Source organism: Cryptomeria japonica, chromosome 6 (genome assembly GCF_030272615.1).
Source record: "Cryptomeria japonica chromosome 6, Sugi_1.0, whole genome shotgun sequence".
Classification (NCBI taxonomy): domain Eukaryota; kingdom Viridiplantae; phylum Streptophyta; class Pinopsida; order Cupressales; family Cupressaceae; genus Cryptomeria; species Cryptomeria japonica.
Window position 1 is genome coordinate 205,802,601 of NC_081410.1, and position 20,090 is coordinate 205,822,690.

Sequence of the window (20,090 nt, forward strand, 5' to 3'; positions counted from 1 at the left end):
CTTCATTAGCATTGAGACATCTAAGTAGAGTTGTATCCAAACCTCTTCTATATAGTGTATCTGCAATGAGTCTATATCTAGAGGCCTGTCTTATAAAAGTCTTCCTTTGATTAGATGAAAGGTCATGTGGCATATATTGATCATGTAAATATGCATATATCTCTTGATACCAAGGAGATTCAGGTCCTACTATCGTGCACACATATTCTAAAGTTTGTATCTCATGTGAAGGTACCATTAGTTGTTCCATAACAAACTCAAATTGAGTTCTATTGTTTGGAATGCCAAGGAGAGATCCCATAGTTGCCATTACATCCGCAGCTCGGTTCTATACCCTAGGGATTTGCTCAAATGTGATGTTGGTGAAATATGGTTTTAGTTCATCTACCAACTGTTTGTAAGCTGTCAGCTTGTAATCTTTGGTTTCATAATCATCATTTACCTGATTTATAATGAGTTGAGAGTCACCATATACTTGTAGGTCCTTTATTTTCCATTGCACTACTGTCTGAAGTCCTATGACCAAGGCTTCATACTTGGCTATGTTATTTGTGCATGTGAAGATTATTTTGAATGACTTAGGAATAGAATCACCTTGAGGCATGATAAAAAGAATTCATGCCCCTACTCCGTGGTTTGTATGTGATCCATCAAAGAATAATTTCCATTTGTTAGATACTATGACTGTAAAGACATATTCATCTGGAAAGTCTATCAACATAGGATGGCGGTCTATCATTGGTGCTTCTTCCAATTGGTCTGCAATAATTTGCCCTTTGATGGCTTTCCTATCTACATATTCAATGTCGAATTCACTCAGGATCATTACCCATTTGACCAACCTTCTGGTCAGTGCAGATCTACTTAAAAGATACTTGAGTGGATCGAATTTTGCAATGAGCTGGATCTTGTGACTGATCATATAGTGTCTTAACTTATGGGAGGAAAAGACCATTGCTAGGCATGCACGCTCAATAGTAGTGTAATTCAATTTGTAGCCTACAAGGGTTCTATTGATGTACTAGACTGCTCGTTCCTTCCCTTAATCACCGTGTTGTTCAAAAAGGACACCCAAAGCCGAGTTGGTAGCTAATATATACAAGAGTAATGGTCTTCCATGAACTGGTGTGGTCAATAGATAGTCTTTTAAAGCTTGAATTGCCTCTTGGTATTGTTCTGACCATTTGAAAGTAACACCTTTCTTTAAAAGGTGTTGAAATGTGTGACACTTATCTACCGACTGTGCTATGAAGCGCCAAATGGATTGAAGCTGACCTTGTAGACTTCCGAGTCATTTAAGTGTTGTTGGTGTTGGCATTTCTAAGATGGATTTCACCTTTACAAGACCTACCTCTATTCCTCTATTTGATACTATGAACCCTAACAACTTTCTAGATGTTACACCAAACACACACTTCTTTGGATTTAACCTTACCTCGTATTGTTCCAATCTGTCGAATATTTTTGCCAAGACCTCTAAATGATTTGCTCTGGTTTATGATTTTGCTAGGATATCATCGACATAGTCTTCCATGAAATCATGTATCATATCTTGAAACAATGTGGCCATAGCTCTTTGATATGTTGCTCCTACATTTTTGAGACCAAAGGGCATTACATTCCAGCAGTGGGTACCCCAAGAACAAGTGAATGTCATTTTGGCTTGGTCCTCTGGTGCTATTCTGATATGATTATAGCTATAAAAATAATCCATAAGTGATAGCATTTCATTCCTTGTTGTAAGATCTACAATCATGTCAATATTTGGGAGCGAGAAATCATCTTTAGGACAAGCCTTGTTGAGATCTCTGAAATCTGTATAGATCTGAATGCCCCCAAAATGTTTAGTCGTTGGGACTAAATTGGAAATCCACTCTACACAATTGATAGGTTTGATGAAGCCCACATCTAATAGTTTCTGCAATTCGATGTTGACTAGTAAAGCTATATGAGGATGCATTTTTCTCAACTTTTGTTTGTATGGCTTTCTTCTTTGTAAGAGAGGTAAGTGATGTAATACCAACTTGGGGTCCAATCCTGGCATATCTACATAAGACCATGCAAAGTTGATGGGTCTTTGCTTGAAGAAGATGATGAAGTTTTCTTTCTCCATAGGGTTTAGAGATTTTTCTAGATGAATCTTTTTTATATTTTCTGAATCTCCAATGTTGACTTCTTTTGTTTCCTCCATACAGAGTGTTGATTGTTCTCTATCAATGGGAAGATCATCCAATCTTCCTCTAGTCATTGTTTTTGTCTCCTTTGATTCATCTAGATTCAGGGATGAGTTAGCCTCACCAAAGTATGTTGTTCTATCCAAGTATATTGCAAATCCTGCCTTATGATCTCCATTGGAACCCCTTCTTTAACACCAAGGAATTCTGCAACAACTTCATCATTCTCGAACCAGTCCAAATTTGGTGACTCCTCTTGCCCATAGTCAATTAGATGTGAATGTACAAGGGGTAAATATTTGTTTTTGTTTGTTAGAGGATTGTCTGACACCATGAAAATTTGGTTGTTCTGAACTTCTTTGTTTTTAGGGTTAATGGTTGCAACCATTGCCTCCCCTTCACTAATTGCATTGATTGTGTAATCGTATGCAACCTTAGTGTAGTTGGTTGTATTGTCCTGTCCTTTGGAAGTAGATGCTGCTCCTTTTGATGTAGGTGCTTGTCCTTGATTATGCTTCACAAAAGGATCTTTGTATATGATATGTGCCTGGTTTGTTTATCCTTTATGTATATCTATTGTTACATCACTTTGATTTATCAGGTCCTAGATGAGATTCTCGAGCTTGTAACAACTGGATGTTTTGTGTTTCTTTAGAATGATGATAATCATAAAAATCATTGTCATTCCACCAGGTTAGTTTGAATGGGCCTGCTTTGTATGGTCTTTCTTCTGGAAAGGTGATCATGTTTGTTTGTATCAAATTCTTTAGAGTAGCATCAATAGGTTCCCCCAAAGGTGCGAAATTTATTGTTGGTTCCACATTTCTCGAAGGTCTAACTACATTAGATTGGACTACACTGGTAGTGGCTATAGTTGCATTATTTTCTTGTGACCAATTCACATTTTGGTTTGGTCCTTGTAATGATAGTGTGGGTTGAGCTCTATTGACCACTCTTGCATCAACCACACCATCATTTGTAACGTTCTTGTTCCTTGACCAAAATTTGGGTTTATCTGCACTTGCATTATTGGGTGCTCTTGAATCTTTACCATTTTTTATGATACCTTGCTCCAACAACCCCTTCTCACATTTGAGACCTTTTTCTGTGGTGTCCTTGAATGTATCAAAACATTGCATTTGCAAAAGATATTTGACTAATGGAAGGAGATTCTCACTGAATATGTCCACTTGTTCTGCCTCTAGTATATTGCTTGGATACCTTCTATACAATGACCTGCATCTTTGTAAGAATGTAGCAAAAGTCTTCGTTTCTTTCTGCTTCGTGGTGCACAAATCTATCAAGCTCACTGGATTATCTATATTATGAGAGAAGTTTGAGATAAACAACTCTGCTAACTCTCCCCATGAAGTAATTATAGGAGGTAGATGTGAGAACCATTCTAGTGCAGGCCCTCCAAGACTCTTAGGAAATAGTCTTAGTAGATACGTGTCTTCGTGTGCCAATTCTATGCAAGATGTGAAAAATTCTCTTATATGATCTCTTGGATCACCCTTTCCTTTGTATTTATCAAACTTAGGTGTCTCAAAGTGCGAAGGAATGGGTGGCATGTATAGAGATCTATCATAGAGATAAGGCCTGAGATCTTCCATTGTGTAGCTTTTCTTGTCCTTGCTTGCTTGCATGTTCACCATTTGCTTTTGTAAGTTTTGGACTTGCTAAGCCAAAATTTATATTTGTGTCAAGGGTATGCCTGATGCATATATGTTTGCAACATATGGTGAAGAGGTGGTGTATACTAGTGTTGCTAAAGATGATTGACTTTGCATTGTATGGAAACCACTACTAGGTATTGTGAAGTAGGTAAACCGAGGCACTTTGTTAGCTTGAGTAGACCCAAAGGGATTGGTATGTCCATGTTGTATCCCTTGGCTACCAGTAGCAAATCCCATTGATACTGATGTAGTTGCTTGTGGAGTACAAATGGCTTGTGAGTTGAACATGAGCATTGATTGGAATCTTGTTGGAGTAACCCCTGACATTGGTGCTGAACTTATAGCTGCTTGTGTTGTATTGAACTGAGCTGGAGCCATTTGTGTGCTTAGAGCAACACTTTGTGTAGGAATTGTTGTTGTATATGCACTAGGCATTTCTGTCGCATTTAGATTCAATGTCACTCCTGGTGGCATTATTATGGAGATGTCAAAGTTAGGAGGCAACTTTTCTCCATTTTAAATGAAGAGAGATAGATACTTGTCTCTGTTGTTGTTGATAAGGGCATTGATTGACATTAAGGCTCGGGGGTCTTGTTGAGCTGCCTATTTCCTCTTATGTTAACCCTGTTTGCAGTTCCTCTATTGTTGGTAATTTATTAAGATCTGTTGGTATCAAAGCCCTATTTTTTGATTGAGAGCTTGAGCTTCCAAGTGCGTTCATGTTCCAAGTTGGGTTATAGCATGGGTCATTATTCAGATCCATTTGATTTTTTGCCTTTTTTGATCTTGCAATTGTCATGTGATCTTGACACTCTACGACTTACTATAATTTTCCGAATGCAAATGGTAGGTTGTTATGGATGCAAGGCTTATGACTTAACTATGTATGCAATTTATGAATGAAGACACCCTTCTAATATTACCGGTGAGGAATATCTGCCATAAGTTTTTCGACAAATTGTCAAAATTCTTCTTGTTCTCTTTGTTCCTTGATTTATTTTGCTAACTTAGTATTAAGGCGGACAAAATTTATGGATTTTGTTATCTATGATAGCATCTACTTCTTCATATTGTGGAAGATCAATTCTTACTTCCCAATCAAGATTGTCCAAACCATCAATTATCTCTAATTGGTCATTGTCTGGTCCAAGATTGGGTTGTTCGAATGGAAAATGATCGTCTCCTTTTAGACCCATTAAAATGATATGTTCTTAAGACTTCTATGATGAAAAGGACTATGACGAATGTTTAATGAAGATTATGCAAACTGATTTGGGTACGAAGATGTGTAATGTAAGGATTCTATCCTAAGAGGAGTGTGAATAATGGACTTTTACTCTCCTAATTTTAATGCAAATGATGGACTTTTAATCTCCTAATTGCGAAGATTTGTGCAATATGTGGATGAAAAACTTAAACTATGCACTCCCTATATGTGCGAGCACCTATGATCACATGAAGCACCATTTTATTCCATATTCTTGAATGTTGGCAAAATTTGTTGAACTTGTTGGATGTAAACACTTGGTTGTTCTCTTGAATTTTTGACTCTTGATTGTTGAGAAACTTTTGGTTGATGTTGGTATGAAAAACTTGTTTGATGTTTCACTTTGAAATGTGTGATTATGTAGCAAAGACACAACATACACATCAAGAAGCACAATAACATGGAAAAAATACTTGTTTAAGGAACTTTTTCAAATCCCCATGAATGTTGGAGTCTTTTTCAAAACCCCATTTTGTTTTTGTTGTAATTGGTCAATCGATTGCACAAAAAGTAGTCTCTCTTAAGGTCAAAAGGTCACAAATATTACCACAACCCACATCTTGATACTCCGTCAGCTCAAACAACCTCGTCACACCCTAAGGTGCATCTGTTTTTTTGCCTTTGTCAGGAAATTAAACCAAAGAGGATCGCTCCTCAATTGGTTTGTTATCCTGGGAGATATATGGTGAGTGTCTTGGGGCAGATTATTCCCCACCCTTGCACTATGATAGTATAATTGTTTGGTTACTGACTTGGTTTGGCCTCTAGATCCTAAGGTTTTTAATTAGGCTTCCATTCGGGTGGGCATATATTTGACGAATTTAATTGTCTCTATGCCATTCCAACACTTGTTGTTTACAACTGTTATTGCAAACACATTAATTTTATAGTGGTTCATAATACTTGGCGTTAGTAGTTACCACTTAGGTTGTTACCTTCTCATCGGTCTTAATGGCGCCCTAAGGGCAACTTGGGAGGGCGGGCCTTCTAAAGGTTTTAATGCATGAAATTGAAAGAAAAGCATATAAGAGGTGTGTTTGACTTTTTGATCACCTAGAAAAGGGGAGAGCATATACCTATCGCCTCACAGACACAAAGAACAACAATTCTTTTTAACCTTCATCAAATTTTTTTCTAACTATTGGAGATGTTGCTCTAAAATACATGATGTTAATTTTAGCCAATATTGCAATGGTGAGATTTGTGTTGTTCTTTTTGAAAGCACTAAAATGAAATGTTTGTCTAAACTACTCCTGCAAAGAAATCAAACATTGTTAGCACATGGTGGGCTCTCTAGCCTAATTTTTCTTCTCCGCTACAACTTTTTTGTTTGCAGAAACAGAAAGAAATACTGACAGAAAATGACTAGAGAATCAAAATAGAATCTATTTAACCTATCCTAACAATTACGAAATAACCTCTATGCAATTGCGAACTACTATCTAATCAAATGCGAATTGACATAATAGTAATTACGAATTACTGTCAGGTCAATTGCGCATTAGATAAAACCTGCAACTTTGAAAAATTTCTAAACAATAGAAAAAGATGGAAGAGAGAAGTTTTCGCTTTCAGTGAAGTCGTTCTAGATGAGGTTTCCCATTACTGCGATATCATCATAAATGTCGAATTTGTCTAGGATTTTGTTTATGGTTCGACGGTATGAAGCCATGACCTCTCCCTCTTCAAATTCTCAAAATTGTCTTTTTGCTTTGATAAGCCTTTGATAGGCTTTTAGCTGTCTGCTGAGTTGTTTCCTCCTCCTTGCACCTGAAATTTTGAAAGTTACCTTGCCAACCATGGAGTTAGAAACATTTTATGTCTAAAAATGATCTTTTCCATAATTGAGAGATTTTAATAGGTTAATCTCGCAAATGGATTTAAAGCCAAAACAACATTAAAAAATAAAATTATGGGTTAAGCCTGCAATTGCTAACTACTTAAATCAATTGCAAATTATAATAACATCAAATGCGAATCAAAATGACATCAACTATACATTAATATGTGCAATTGCGAATTTCTGCATAAGCAATTGCGCATTCCATTTTTCTTTTGTTCTGTATGACCTTCCTGCAAATTACAAAACCAGAAAAGATAGATCAGTCACTGTAGGTTCATGTCGGGTTCACCAAATGTCTTTAGGGGTAAATTAAGCATTAATAATATAATCAAATATCAAAGAGCGAATCACAACTCTAAATCTAATTAAGATTACTCCCAAATGACAATAGAATAATGCAAAATCAATTGAAATAAAGAATGCATTCTAAATTAAACTCCCTCAATTGATGTAGCAAGGTTTCCATTGCTCTTCTCCGAATTGTGTATGAAGATGGCCTCAGGTATTGCATTGGGATTTCATGCATAAAGTAGACAATTGTTTTGAAGACTGTGATTCTAGCTTGATTTGTGAAATTGATACTGTTTATATAGATTTTCATGAGAGATGGGGAGGGATTTTGAACTCAAGTCCCGATTGATAGTCAACTGATTTAAATTGATCAATGAACTCATCTTGATTGATTTTTTAACTCAATAGATTGATCTGTTAATAGGGTTGATTGGAGAGTGAACTCAATTGATTAACCAGTAGATTGAATAGACTAGTTAGTTGACTGAATTGATTGATTGGAAGACTAAATTGATTGACTAGTCAGAAAAAGCTGATTTGGAGTGAAAAGGGGGGATTGAAGAGTTAACTGAGTTAACTAATTAGTCATATGATTTGAACAATAGTTATGATTTCAACATGTGTTGTAGGATTTTGAAATTGAATTTGATTTTCATTTTCAATTTGGATTTGAATTTGGTCTTTCGAATGCTGACATGCACATGAAATTAACTGAAATTCAGATTTGGTGAAATGTGAATTTGATGATTTGGAATTAGATGAAATTAATTGAAATTCGAATTGGGGGGGGAATTGGAGGAATTAAATTAATTAATTAAAATAATTTAAAGGAAATTATTTAAACATTAGAAATATGATTAATTAAATAATAAAGATTATTTAATTAAAGAATTGATTGTAATTAATTAAATAAATGATATTTAATTAATATTTGAAAGAGGGTTAAATGATTAATTAATGAAGGAATAGAAATTGAATAATTAAGAATGTTGAATGTGATGATTGAGTCAGTTTAGAAGAATAATTAACTTAATTAATTAGGATGAATAATTAATACATGATGAAAAAGACATTTTTTAGTGTCTACAATACCCCTTTGTGAGTATTGGATAGAAAGTTAACCACCACAACAATATACCCCTAACTTCATTCCCTCCATCACGATAATATACTTTCATGTTTATGAATATATCCCTAACAAAATTTGAAACCAAAGTATTGATGACATATCTCTGAAGCATTAATCTCAAGCCAATATCTATTTAAGAATTCGATACCAAAATTATGAATATTGATAATATACCTTAACAAATGTGACATCTAAAATTATGACAATACCCCCTTCCAATATGATGTCAAGGTTGTGATGGTCCCCTTTGAGAATCTTGGGTGGCAAGTTAACCACCACAACAATTGAACCTCATCCAAATTTATTTATTTATTTATCAAAACAATAAGAAAAGAAATTAAAAAAAGAAGAAATGCTATGATGGTCTTACAAGGCTCTTGAGGAGTCACTGATCAACTCCTACAAACTTGCACACAACCTTTTGCCTTAATAAAAAACGAAGCCTTTGAGCTGCAAGTTCAACGTACTTCTTACCTAGTAGCTAGATGATGATGTATGCGTGTCCTCTTTATACATGAGCTATAGTAATCTTCTAAGTATTGTTTCAATTTTATAGAATACTATTTTCTTACTTAGTTGCTTAATGAAGCGACCTTAATTTTTTTTATATAGTGACAAAATAAGTAAAATTTGGCAATCTTCGAAAGGAGACTATTGTTAACATCATTCCATCCAACGTGACAATAAACTTCCAAATTTATGAGTATATGCATAACCAAATTTAAAACCAAGATATTGATGATACACCTTTGAAACATAGATGCAAAACCAATATCTATCTAAGAATCCAACACTAAAATTAAAAAAATATCAACAATATACCTCTGAAAATGTGACACCTAACATAAGAAGAGTACACCTTAAAATCAAATCAAGTTATGACGATGCCCTCTTTGAGAATCTTAGTTGGCAAGTTAACTACCACAATAATGGAGGTTCACATAAATAAATTTATTTTTGAGAACGAGAAAAAGAGAGAGAGATAGAAGAAATCACACGCATTCCTGAATGCTGGGCGGAAGGCGCCAAGAAAAGAGTCTCCCGCGGTAAAAAGAAAGTGATTAAATATAATATACGAATGTTTTGTGTTCATTTCCACGAAAGTAAAGGCAGACGAAGCATAAAGGGCGAGAGGTTATGAGAGAATTGGGAGGAAGGGATCGTGTTGGAGAGAAAAATGGTGCTGTCGCAGAAAATTCACTCGGCATTTAAGGGAGCGGTAGAAAGAATTACAGGGCCTCGTACAGTTTCGGCTTTCAAAGAGAAGGGCGTTCTTTCTGTGGATGAATTCGTCCAGGCGGGAGACAATTTGGTCGCCAAATGCCCTACCTGGTCTTGGTATCTTCTTTCTGCTCTCAATTAATAATTTTTTTCCTGAATTATGCATGTTTTTACTTCAGGGTATTCCATTTTCTTGATTTAGCTGCCATGACTTAAGGGGAATCTCTTCTGCTTAAGTCATTACGATATGCCGCAATTCGATGGATTGGACATAGGTTTTTTTCGCTATCTTGAAACACGGTACCCAGTTTTCTCAGGAATATTAAGTAAGGACTGCTTTTGGAAGCTCCTTTCGACTTGGGTGATTGAATCCTTTCTCACTGGGCCCTCTTGTCCCAGTGGTATTGTAAACTACGAATTTACTATTCTACGCAGGGTTAGATTTATCCTGGCTGCGCATGTTTTTCTTTTCGAAGAGCTATCACTTCTCTTGACCAGTAAGAAGACTTTTCCCTGACTCATGGGAACCCTATTATCGCAAGGGGTGTTTCAATGAGTTCTAGCTGGTCCATGGAAAGTAATAATATCCCCACAGAAGGGCTTGGAAGTCCTGCACTTGTTTGGAATGGCTGCAAGTTGGGGTTATAGCGCTCTAATGTCAATTAATTGATACGAAGAATCGTAATGATACGCATGTTGGAAGCAAGCATTGGAAATCGGGAAATTGGAAACATAAAGATGCTAGTAATAAGCATAGGGAATGGGAACTGCTATGATTCGCTTCCATAGGAAATTGCTGAAAATAGGGAAACAGCATGGGTTGACATACAAAATTGAGGAAATTCTTAAAGCAGAGTCTTAGGTTCTTGCATGATAGTAACGGTTGAGTTGGAGGGGTATTGGAGACCAGTACAAGTTTGGAGTATTTTCTAGTTTATTCTGAGTTTCCGACCTTTATAAACAAAGGGAAAAAGCGCCCTTTATAAACAAAGGGAAAAAGGTCTTATTTTGAGTAGTAGAGTCTTTTGCAAGGTTTTCAACAACCTTTTATAGAGAATAAAGGTCAGGTTATCTTGATGTAATCTGTAATTACACTCAGAAGTTTCAGCTAAAACTAAAAATCCGTCCAATTTCAAACAAAAGTTTCACTCAGTTTAGACTGTGCTCTGATGGGGAAGTTGGTTGCCTGATATACAATCAAGGTATTTTTGTTCCAGAAAAAATGTAAGAGGGCTTTGCGTTTATTTGTAGAAAGGGAAGAAGGCAAAAAGGTTGTGTGCAAGTCCTGATGGTTTTTGGCATATTGGTTAGCCTTCATATTGCAGTATCTAAAGTTAAAATGAAAGCTTTCCCAAATAAATATACATAACTAATCAAACATTATTATTGAAATCTTTTGAGACATTACATATATTTCTTGAAAATGATCGTAGTAAAAGAAACAATACCAATTAATCAAGATTAGTTAAATCTTTTGAGTCATTACATGTTCTGTGAACATGATTAACCCATGAATTCTTAGGCAATGAAATTCAAAGGTATGATTGTTGACTGGTAGAGCATGCCTACACTGTTAAATACTGTCAATGCCTTCTTTCAATGCTCTTTTATTCTTCCAACTTTATTGCCCGCTCTTCCTCACGTTCTCTACCTTTCTTGTTTTGTGCAGGTGGGTCTGGCTGAATTGTTTTTTTATTTTCTTTTTGCCTTAAGTGGATAGATGGGTTGTTTGTGAGTTAGGGCAGGTTAGTGTTGAAAAAACTAAAACTAAATGGCAAATGACAATAGATGGTTCATACGTAAAAAATAGGAAAATGTTTTTTTACTTACTCTATTTTGAAGTACTGCCAGAGGCCACTTTGTTTCTTTCAAATTATGTTTTTCTTTCCTTTATGATCCCCATATTTGTTCTTTTAATTTTTTAATTCAAATGTGGTATAGTTGGAGTGTTTTTTCCTTTCATTTCAGTGTATGAATGGGTTTAATGAATCAGGGCAGGGTAATGTTACACTGGAAAGAAATATAGCCAAATGTAAAATGACAGTAGATAGCTCCATACTTTGAGTTTCAATAGCAAAATATGTGTTTTCCTGCTACATTGACAGATTTCGTCAGAGCCCTCTTCATCCAATGCTCCTCAATTCTTCTAATTTTTTTGCTTAATCTCCTTTACATTCCCTATATTTGTTTTTGTTCTTGCTTTAGTGCAAATTAGGCTTGGTTGGTTTGTTTGCTCATTTACTTTTGGTGTATAGATAGGTTGTCTTGTGAGTTAGGGCAGGTTAATGTTAGTTTAGAGAGAAAAAAAGCCAAATTGCAAATGGCAATGGACAGTCCATACCAAAAAAAATAAATGGAAAAGTGTGCTTTTTCCTTCCTATACCTTTCTTCCAGTGCCTTACTTGTGCAATGCTTTTTGATTCTTTCAACTCTATCACTTGCTCTCCTTTATGTTCCCCATTTTTCTTCTTGTTTTGTGCAAGGGTCTTGTGGTTGGATTGTATTGCCTTTCACTTCCAGTGCATAGATGGGTTGTTAGGTGAGATAAGGCAGGTTAATAGTACTCTAGAAAGAATTAAAGTCAGATGGAAAATGATATATAGTTCATACATTAAGATTTTCGGTAGTAAACTATATCTTATTGCTTTTGCTAGTCTTAGCCAATGTTGTATACCACCTTTAACACTGTGTGGCCTAAGCCTGGCCACTTTTTTTATGATTAAATTCTGGTTCCCTTTGAATGTACCACAGAAAAATTGATTCACACAAAAACATACACCTTGTTTATCGCACCAAAACCTTGCCACATGTTTGAAGTAATGTTCTACCTTATTGCAGTAATGGGAATCAAACATGGGTCATGCTCTTATGAGTGTTCTCCATTGTCACGATTCATGATATCTTTTGGACCTAGGATACAGACAATTTTGTTGTTGCTGTTGTGTAGTGCAAATTTTCTAGTCAAATGAAAGTCATACCTTTCCTAGTGAGTTGTTTGTTGGATCCTTGCTTAGCATGGTAGTGAGTCTCATACTTTTGAGCTTTAACAAGTGTCTTTGCATAGCCAATTGGAGGAGCTTTTCTATGCATCATATGAGGCAAGAACAAATCTTGGATGTGAGTAAAAAAGCCATAAGTGAGTAAGGAATGAATGTGGGACATCTAGTGCCTTGGAGTTTTGCCATAAGGTTTTTAAAAATTGTTTTAAGTGAAAAAGTGGCCATTTGATGCATTAACACATTTTTTATGGCCATAGAGTTGAAAAAGTTGAAATTGTGTGAAATGGTCTTGTGGGGCATCGCAAGGGTTTTATTACCAAAATTTGCAAAACATAAAAGTGTCCTAAAAGGTCTTGGAGGGTGTCATAAGGCATTCTGGTCAAAATTTGCCAAACAAAAAAGTATTTGAAAATGACCTTGGATGTGTCATAAGGATTTTTGGCCAAAGTTTGCACAACACAAAAGCATTATAAAGCTCTCATGTGTGAAATTCTCTTGATCAAGTAGAGTGAGGGTGATTGAAACATCAAGTTGCAGATTTGTCTCTTATAATTAGGGTTGGATTGGGTTTTGTCAATCTACTAAGGATGGATTTTTAGGGTTCATCTTGGATGGAATCCAGGGTTTCAAAAATCATCAAGTCGCACAATTTTTCAAATACAAATTTGGATAAGAAATCAGATATATGGTTGCTAGGGTAGCAAGCTTCTTTTGAGGGTTTACTTGTTTTATGATAAAGGAGCGACTATTGTTGCATCAAAGTCATTGAGAGGATCTGTTTGATGCATCAAACTATCTATTTTTCTTTATGGCTATGATTGGATTTAGATGACCTTCTAGAAGGTTTATCGTGGGAAATGATATGTTTTTTTAATATAAAATATGAGGATGTAGTTGTGAGACTTGTGTGGATATTGTTGATTGATGTCAAACCTGTTATTTGGTTTGGATCAGACAGTATATCTAGTTAAGTATTATCCGGATTGGTCCGGATGTTGTATGTAGTCGATATGTGCAGTTTTTGTTATGAGCAAGTGTTATGATGCAATAATGAAGTTTCTGGAAGATCTTTGTGTTTTCGGAATTTTGAGTTTGCATTGATCCTTGTATTAGTTACATGTTCCGGTATCAGCTATTTTGGTCATGTCAGTTGTATCTCTTTAAGTTTCGTGTCGCGATATTCTTAGTATGCGTGGAATCTCTATCTTTGGAGTTTGGAGATGTTGTGCTTAAGTTTTGTGATAATGGGTTAGTATCTTTGGCTCCGAATGACCCTCTCCCATTCCGGTAATCTCGGTATATGCATTGGCAAACAAAGTATGAAAAAGGAAGTGTGTAGAGATCTTGCGGAGGCCGATGTGGTTGTCTTGTTTATATTTTATTGGATAACGTGTTGGGCTACTATTCCGTGTTTGTGTCCTCTGTTATATATATGTAGTAGCATGTGATGTGAAATATGAGAAAAAGCAAGAAAGTGTATGAGGTGTGTGTTTATGTGAAAGAGATATAACAGTGAAGATAGCAAAGAAGCAGAGTGTGAAGTGTGAGTTGCGGACAATGAAGGCAGTTGGTGCAGAGTCAAAGTGCAGTTAGTGTTGCAATGTTGTAGTAGTCCTTCACCGGACCTACTGCAGGACAGTTGTACAAAAATCTTTCACCGGATCTGCTGTAGAGTTTGTGAATTGTGATCAGAGTTTAAACTTGGAGCTAATCTCATGCATTTGGAGATGAAATCGTTTTTAGTTCAGCCTTTTTTTGTTGCAGTGAGCATTTCGATAGTGAGCTGTCTTTTATATCTTAGCAGTGAGCAGTCTGGCAGTGAGCCGTTTTTGTAATCTAGCATTGAGCCACCCCTTTTGTAAAACACCATATAACAAGTTATATTCTCTTGAGAGTTAACACTCTCTGTGGTTTTCCCCATTTGGGTTTTCCACATATAAAATCCGATGTTTCTCTTATGGCTGTGTTTTTTATGTTTGTTCTACATTTGCTGTTTTATATCTGTTAAGCATAATTGATGAAGTTTGATATTTCAGCAGAAGATTAAAGTTTGGTAAAAGTTTTTATAATCTGTGGGAATACTAATTTCCCCCCTTCCCCTCTCAGAATTCCGATCCTTTCAACCTAGTCAACAGTTGTAGGGGGTCTCATCCCATATCATAGGTATATGTATGTAAATAACAATCAAAATCTTCTTTGCAACTCATGAAGGGTGATAGGACAGGTTATATCTTTTAATATCAAATATGAGGACCTAGCAGGGGGCCTCACCACATACTATAGATATAAACATGGCTAAATAACACTCAAAACACTATGCAACTCATGAAGGGTGATAGGACCAAATGAAAGTAACAAAAAAACATAACAATATCTAGAGGGAACAACAAAACAAGATTAGCAGTATACGCTTAAAAATAAAACGTCGTCACATGATATTAGAAACATACAAAGAGAGGCACAAAACATCTAACAAGAACTATTTGAAACGTACAAAGAGTGGCACATAAACATATAGCAAGAACTATACAAAAGCATACAATCTGACTTTTATAAGTATGGAGCTCGTCGACGAGGAATATTTGCACCCTTGAACACAAAATGCCAATGTACACCTGCATTGTCTATATCTTCGTCTCTTGCTATGAGCACCATCTCTGCTAGAGGAGACCTTTTGGAATTTAACACCAAGCTAGAAATAGACATACCACTTATCAACTCTGCTCTCTTGAGAGAATTAGAAAGAGTGTCATTGGGATAGGTAGGTAGGAAGAATCCACTTGTATCCTCTAGAACGTCACCATGATGTGAAATTGCTAAATGCTCTATCACATTTTATAATCTTGAAGCATATCTGTAACAATCCTCACAATCTCGATAGAGGGAGTTCAAATTTAGTTTCACCCCAGGTGTTAAAGCCACCCAAATTTGACTCCTTTCTATTTTCTGATTTAATCTTAATCCTTTAATAGGATTGAGATGTGATATATTTAGCTGAAATCTATTTGAAGATTACTTGTTTTATATTATTTGTATCTGACAATTTGTTATTTAATACTTGCTTTGTGTGCAAGCAAACTATTTTTAGTGTAATAATTTTAGCAATTTTGTGTTTATCTGTCTTGAATAAATTGCACCATCAAAGCATGCAAAAGGTTGCTAAAATCTTTTAGTGCTTTGTGCACTTACAAAATCAAATGTGATTTTAGGCCTACTTTTTGTAAAAGTTATTGTCCAAGCTGTTTTGTGTCATCTTCTATGTGTCGTTTGGTAAATTGATTATTATTTTGAATATTGTAGTCTTTGTAGTGCAGATTTCATTCAAGTAACTCTCTGATATAGCTTTGTATACAATTTTTTTTAATTTAAGTTTGCTAAATTGTGTTTAATCCAATACAATCTTTGTGTATGCATATTCTTTTTTGTCTTTTTGCTTTGAACTAGAAAGTGTGAGCATTTGATAGCTATATAATTTATTTGCTTTCAAGATGAAAGACATAAAGGTCTCTCGTCTTGAGTAGAAATTCTCTTAAGTCTTGTGTCCACACTTGAGAGTCAAAACGATGGGTTTTCTCTGTTCAGCCAATAATGTTCCTTCAGAGGTTTTATTGGCTGAAACCACCATTTTGGAAGGAGGTTTTCCACTTGACTAGTACAAAACTCACTCCAAGCACAAGTTATCATCCACAAACAGATGGCCAAACAGAAAATTTTAATAAGTGGATAGAAGGCTACTTGAGGAATTATGTTTCAAATCAGCAAACTACATGGGTCAAATGGTTGCACGTGGGAGAGTACTGCTACAACATAACTCACCACATGTCCATTGGTATGCTACCCTTTCGAGCTTTATATGGGTACGATGCACTTTCATTTACTGATTTATTGTTTTCAGATGGTAGAGTACCTGCAACTAGTGATCTTTTTAATCAGAGTCAAGATATGTTAAGGTCATTAAAAGATAACTTAAGGCAATCACAAAACCAATTGAAGACGTATGCAGATAGGAAAAGAACAGAGAGATCTTTTGAGGTGGGAGACTTGGTTTTCCTAAGATTGCAGCCATATAGATAAAGCTCTCTAAAGAAGAGTGGGGCTGAAAAATTGAAGCCTAAGTTCTATGGACCATACAAGATCATCAAAAGAATAGGTGAGGTAGCACATGAGTTGGAGCTTCCCTCCAACCAATCGGATCCACAAAGTATTTCATGTTTCTTGTTTGAAGAAAGTTCTTGGACAGCAGATTGTGCCTTCACTTGATTTGCCACCCTTGGATGATGAAGGAAATTTGATCTTGATTCTTGAAGCAGTTATGAAAAGTAGGGAGAAAAGATTGAGAAACAGGAGCATTATTGAATACTTGATTAAATGGAAGAATTTACTTGTAGAGGATGCAACTTGGGAAGGTCCAAAGAGTTTTGAGCATCCAAATTTTCATTGCTTGAGGACAATCAATTTCCAGGAGGGAGGTCTTGTCATGTCACCTTTTATTTAAAATTTAATTTTGGTATTTATTAACCCATTTTATTCTTCCATGGGTTAATTGGACAAGCTCAGGGAGAATAATTAATTTAATATTTAGAAATGTCCAAACATTCTTAGTGTCAAAAGGACATTTAAATATTTAATTAATTTTTTAGAAACACTTAGTTGGGTGTTGGAATTTGTGCCATTTTGGGAAAGTTGTAGTAGGATGAATTTTAGAAAGTTTCTGTCATTACAAGTGGAGGACAATCTTTGATAACTCAATGACAAGTTTTGGCAACTGTCATAATTAAATTAGTAGGAATTCCAAAGGAGGGAGTTCGAATTTGAATTTGTGCCATTTTGAGAAAGTTGCTGCAAGATGAATTTTAGAAAGTTTCCACCGTTACAAGTGGAGGAAATCTTTGATAATTGAATGACAACTTTTGGCAACTGTCATAATTAAATTAGCAGGAATTCCAAAGGAGGGAGTTTGAATTTGGGCTCCCAAATCTTGCATACATAGATACAAATATTGAGATTTTGGTAATTTTGAGGGTTGTTGATTATCATTTTCTTCTCTGCATTTGCAAATTTTCAGGAAGCTTCTTTAGTGGACGAAACCCCATTGAAGGAGAGAGCTTGTGTACAAAAACCCATGAGCATTGTATGAGCAAAGGATGAAAACCCTTGTTCGTAGAGGGCATTCTCACTCTGAGATTGTATTTGGGCCAAAGGAAATTCAGTGGATTGTTGCTTCTTCTCTAGTTTCCAAGTTTACTTCAGGTGTCATTCGGGGTGCCTTTGAAGCATAGTTTTGTGATTTTTCTGTTGTGAGTTTATGAAATATTACAGCGGTATGCTGCTGTTATTGAGTATGTAATCAGTCCTGTATATTGTTATTTTCAGTTGATAAACAAACTATTACAGTTGGAGAAGTTTGGAGTAGATCGGTAGCATTTTTTGGCATTAACGGATTCATTATGACAGGGGCATTTGCTCATGGAGCTATATTTCTTATAGAGATTATAATCCAGAACAGAATAAGGATAACGTATTGGCGAGAATGTTGGAGCATAAGGAAGCCAAAATCTCTCATTTGAGCTGGGTTAGTTTATCCTAGGTTTTCATACCGTGGGACTTTATGTTCATAACGATGTTATGCTCGCTTTTGGTACTCCAGAAAAGCAAATCTTGATTGAACCCATATTTGCTCAATGGATACAATCTGCTCATTGTAAGACCTTATATGGTTTTGATGTACTCTTATCTTCAGCAAATGATCCAGCAGTCAATGCTGGCAAAAGCTTATGGCTACCCGGTTGGTTGAGTGCTATTTTATTACGAACAAGTAATTGGTAAAAAACTTAATGAATTATTTACAAAGATCGAAAAGATCTTATAGAGTTACAAAGACGATGTTTCTAAATAAGAAACAATCGTAAAATAGAAAGAATCTAATATTACAACATATTTACATAATGAACCATCCATTAATAATAATATAACATATTTTAACACCCTTCCTTAATGGTCAATCTGTCAACAACACCAAGCTGCCCCCTGAATTTAACAAACTTATCTGAGTTGAGAGACTTGGTGAGAGTGTTTGCAGTGTGATCCGCAGTTGGAACATACTGCAACTAAACCGATCCGTCTTCAACAAGCTTCCGAATAAAATGACAATGAGTTTCCACATGCTTAGTTCTTTCATGGAAGACGGGATACTTGGCAAGTTTGAGAGCTCCCTGATTATCATAGAACAAGGGAGTTGAACTTGCTTGAAATATTTGCATATTCGCAAGCATCCGACGAAGCCAAACTGCCTCACAAGCTGCCTTAATTGCTCCTCGATACTCTGCTTCTGTCGAGGAGAGAGCCACTGTCTGTTCCTTTTTACTAGTCCATGTGACTGCACCAAATCCCAAACTGAACACATACCCATATGTTGATTTCCTGTCATCAATCGAACCTGCCCAATTTGAATCTGTGAAACCATTGAGTCTAGGATCGTGACTCCTAGTATAAATAAGTACATAATCAGAAGTGCCCTTCACATAATGCAGGACATGCTTTGCTGCTACCCAATGATCAGCCTTGGGGACTGTCATGAAGCGTGAAATGTAGCTCACTGCAAAACTGAGATTAGGTCTAGTGGTAGTGAGATAGATGTCATGAGACTGCCCACTAGTTGCTTGAATGTTGTTTCATCTATAGGAGGAGAATCAGACTTGGCTGACAACTTCAGTCCTATCTCCATAGGCGGGGAAGCAGGTTTACAATCTTGCATTCGAAACCTATCAAGCAAGTTCCTAGCATACTTAGATTGAGAAATAAAAATGCTACCATTAGTTTGCCAAACCTCAACACCTAAACAATAATGGAGAAGCCCCAAATTTGTCATGTCAAAAGCCTTGCATAGGTCTTGTTTGATTTCTGCAATCAAATGTGCTGAACTGCCAGTAATGATCAAGTCATCAACATAGACAACAAGAAAGAGAACATCATCACTAGAGTGTTTGATATACAGATTTGGGTCAGAAGGACTACGCTGAAAACCATGAGCAACCAAGTATTGATCAATCTTGATGTTCCATGCTCAAGGAGCCTGTTTGAGTCCATAGAGTGCTTTCATGAGTCTACATACTTGATGTTCTTTGCCGACAACCTTGAAATCAGGAGGTTGCGTCATGGAGACTTCTTCCTGCAACTCACCGTTGAGGAAGGCACTCTTAACATCCATTTGATGGACTTTCCATCCAAACTGAGCTGCAATAGCGAGATGAAGACGAATTGTACTCATCTTGGCAGTAGGAGCAAAAGTCTCCTCATAATCAATGCCCTCTCGCTGTGTGAATCCTCAAGCAACCAATCTGGTCTTGTATTTATCCAAGGTACCATTTGCATGATACTTGACCGTATACACCCATTTGCAGCTAATGGGCTTCTTCCCTAGAGGAAGATCAGAGAGAACCCAGGTGTTGTTCTTCAGAAGGCTCTGGTATTCTGCGTCCATTGCTTGTTCC

General features: G+C 36.1%; 1 protein-coding gene across 1 annotated transcript in view; it reads left to right on the forward strand.

Annotated features, from left to right (window-relative positions):
* The first annotated feature begins 9,360 nt into the window (after positions 1-9,360).
* LOC131069842 (autophagy-related protein 3) overlaps positions 9,361-20,090 on the forward strand; it is a 47,937-nt gene continuing 37,207 nt past the window's right edge. Inside the window, exon 1 of the mRNA XM_058005419.2 lies at positions 9,361-9,718. Coding sequence (XP_057861402.1) covers positions 9,558-9,718 — 161 coding nt within the window. The 5' untranslated portion in view covers positions 9,361-9,557. The remainder of the gene's footprint in view (positions 9,719-20,090) is intronic.